Source organism: Pyxicephalus adspersus, chromosome 4 (assembly GCF_032062135.1).
Source record: "Pyxicephalus adspersus chromosome 4, UCB_Pads_2.0, whole genome shotgun sequence".
Classification (NCBI taxonomy): domain Eukaryota; kingdom Metazoa; phylum Chordata; class Amphibia; order Anura; family Pyxicephalidae; genus Pyxicephalus; species Pyxicephalus adspersus.
The window spans coordinates 73,700,069-73,702,585 of record NC_092861.1 but is presented as its reverse complement, the minus strand read 5'-3'; the positions used below and the strand labels follow the sequence as shown (position 1 = coordinate 73,702,585).

The 2,517-nt window shown below is 37.0% G+C and overlaps 1 protein-coding gene across 1 annotated transcript in view; it reads left to right on the top strand.

Annotated features, from left to right (window-relative positions):
• The window catches only part of MDN1 (midasin AAA ATPase 1), a 98,408-nt gene that overhangs the window by 23,891 nt on the left and 72,000 nt on the right, over positions 1–2,517 (top strand). Inside the window, 1 exon segment of the mRNA XM_072408636.1 lies at positions 1,041–1,137. Within this exon segment, the coding sequence (XP_072264737.1) occupies positions 1,041–1,137 (97 nt within the window).

Genomic DNA, 2,517 nt, shown 5'->3' with positions numbered 1-2,517 from the left:
TTTTTTTTTAGGAGGAAGGGGCTACAAGTCTGGGCACAGGTTTACTTTAAATGTGTCAAGTCTTAAATTCAGTTTAGGAATCACCATAAATATATAGACTAGACCAGATCGTCAACCGATGGTCGGTGGGCCGTGAAAAAATTTTGGTGGTTCACAGAAAAATTTGGGCACTCTGCGAAAATACATTTTCATCTGTCACGATAATCAAAACTCGGTACTGGTCTCGGCTTAAAAATGTTGTTACAATTAAACATGCTTTAAAGATTTTGATATGATAACATAAGCTTTTCTAATTGTTATATTTATTAGGTCCATTTATATAATAAAATGGCAGTTCTCTGATCATTATTTTAAAAATGTATTATCTTTTTAAAAAAAAAAAAAAAAAATCATATTCATGTTCCACGGGTTTTAAAATTATGAATTTAGTGGTCCGTGAGGTCCGCAAGGTTTTCGACCGCTGGACTAGACAATGGCAGTTGCAAGCCTGGTATGCTACTATAGAGCTACAAAAGGTATATTTTAAAATACATTTAAATTCCGATTCTAGCACTGTATTTTTTAACATTCTTTATTTATGAAACAAGTTTAAAGTCTTTATATGGAACAAATAAACAGCAATGAAAAAAACAAAACCTGTTTGAGACAGGAGCTATGTTTACAGACTTATGTGCTCAACGAGACAATCGGTGGTTTGCAATTTGGGGTGACATTTTTTTGGAAAAAGGATTGCAGCTCTGACTCCTTTTCCACCCTGACTAATCTCGCAGTAGTGATTTCTTCATTTGCCAGCTCCACAACCGTATCGGTGTGTCTGGCATGTGGTCTGAGAATGCAATATTTCCAATTGAGCATATCTGCTCCTGTGACAGGTCCACTTGATGCAGCCAGAAGTGGTCAATGCAAGCGTAAGTCTGGTTTGGGGTGCAGAAGAATGTATAATTCCTGTCAGTGGGGTGCAGAACCCTCCAGACCTAAACAGTTTTTATGAAGTTAAAAAAAAAACCTACTCCAAAATATTTAAATTTTTTTTTATCCAGATCCTCTGGTACGTCACCCAGATTTTCGTTTATTTGCCTGTATGAACCCTGCTACCGATGTAGGAAAGAGAAACCTACCACCTGGAATAAGAAATCGGTAACTTTTTTTATTTTTATTAATCGGATTGCTGAATACTCATTCTGTTTCCATTTTGTTTATATTGTCATTTCATAGCTTATAGAGACTTTTCATAGTATTTAATCTCATAAGGGTCCCTTTATGTGTTTTTTTTTTTTTTTTTTTTTAGGGTTGTCTGTCTAGTGAATTTTTTTTTTTTATAACTGAAATTTTACTTTATGCCGTTGATGTGGTTTGCTTCTCTACTGCATGCTATGACTCCTAGGAAATATACTGTGGGAGAACTAAGTATTGAACACTCCGTTACTCAAATATAGTTATTGTTTTTTTTAAATGTAGTTCTAATAAGACTATTGACATGAATTTTACACCAGATGTGGTTAACAACCCAAATAATCCTTACATGCAAAGAAATACCATCATAAATTAGGTTATGAGTAATAACTTGAAATGGTACAGGGAAATAAGTATTGAACACATGAAGAAAAGAAGCTGCTGAAAATCCGTATTTAGAAAGCAATCCTGACCCCTATCAGTGCAAATTAATATCAGTTGGTTTAGTCCTAATTGGTGGCCTAAAAAAAAAAAAAGGTTTCTCATTAGGAAGGTATCACACAATATGCATCCCATAATAGGTAAAATCCAAGAGCCAGCTCAGACCTTCACAATCCTATTATTGCAAAACATACTAATGGCATTGGTTACAGTTGTAATTCTAAACTCCTGAATGTTCCAGTAAGTGCAGTTTGGGCCATAATCTGAAATTGTTAAGTGAATAATTTCACTCAAAACCGGCAACTACCAGGTGCCCCTTGTAAGATTTCTGACAGTGGAGTCCAAGGAATAATCAGAAAGTTTGTCTCAGAGCAAAAGGATCAGTGGCATAGAGCTTCAGAAAGACCTGGGATTAGTAGCTACATTTATTTCAAAGAAAACAATAGGTAATGCAATAAGTAAAGCCTGTATGTACGCTCACTGCGCAAGACTGCACTGCTGAAGAAAAAGCATGTTGAAGCTCATTTAAAGATTTGTTGCACAACATTTGGACAAGCCATTAACCACCCGACCGTTAAACCCAACCTTGGTTCCGGTTAAAAAAAATTGCAATTATCGATAAACCCGAACTTTTCTTATGTATGAAAATACAGTGAGAAAAGTTCGGGTTTATCGATCACTTACCTGGTCCCGCTGTGATCATCAAGCCTCATGTTCGTGTTCCAGCGTCGATCTCCCTCTCCAGCGTCGGGTGCCTTCTCCGAGAAGAAGAAGCCGGCCGGCGGAAAAGAAGAAGCCGGCAGGCTTCTTCTCCGTCCGTGGCGTGTACGTGTCCCTCGGCGATGACGTTGGCACGTGTGCGGGAAATTCAAATTCAAACTCATTCAAACACATTTTGTATTG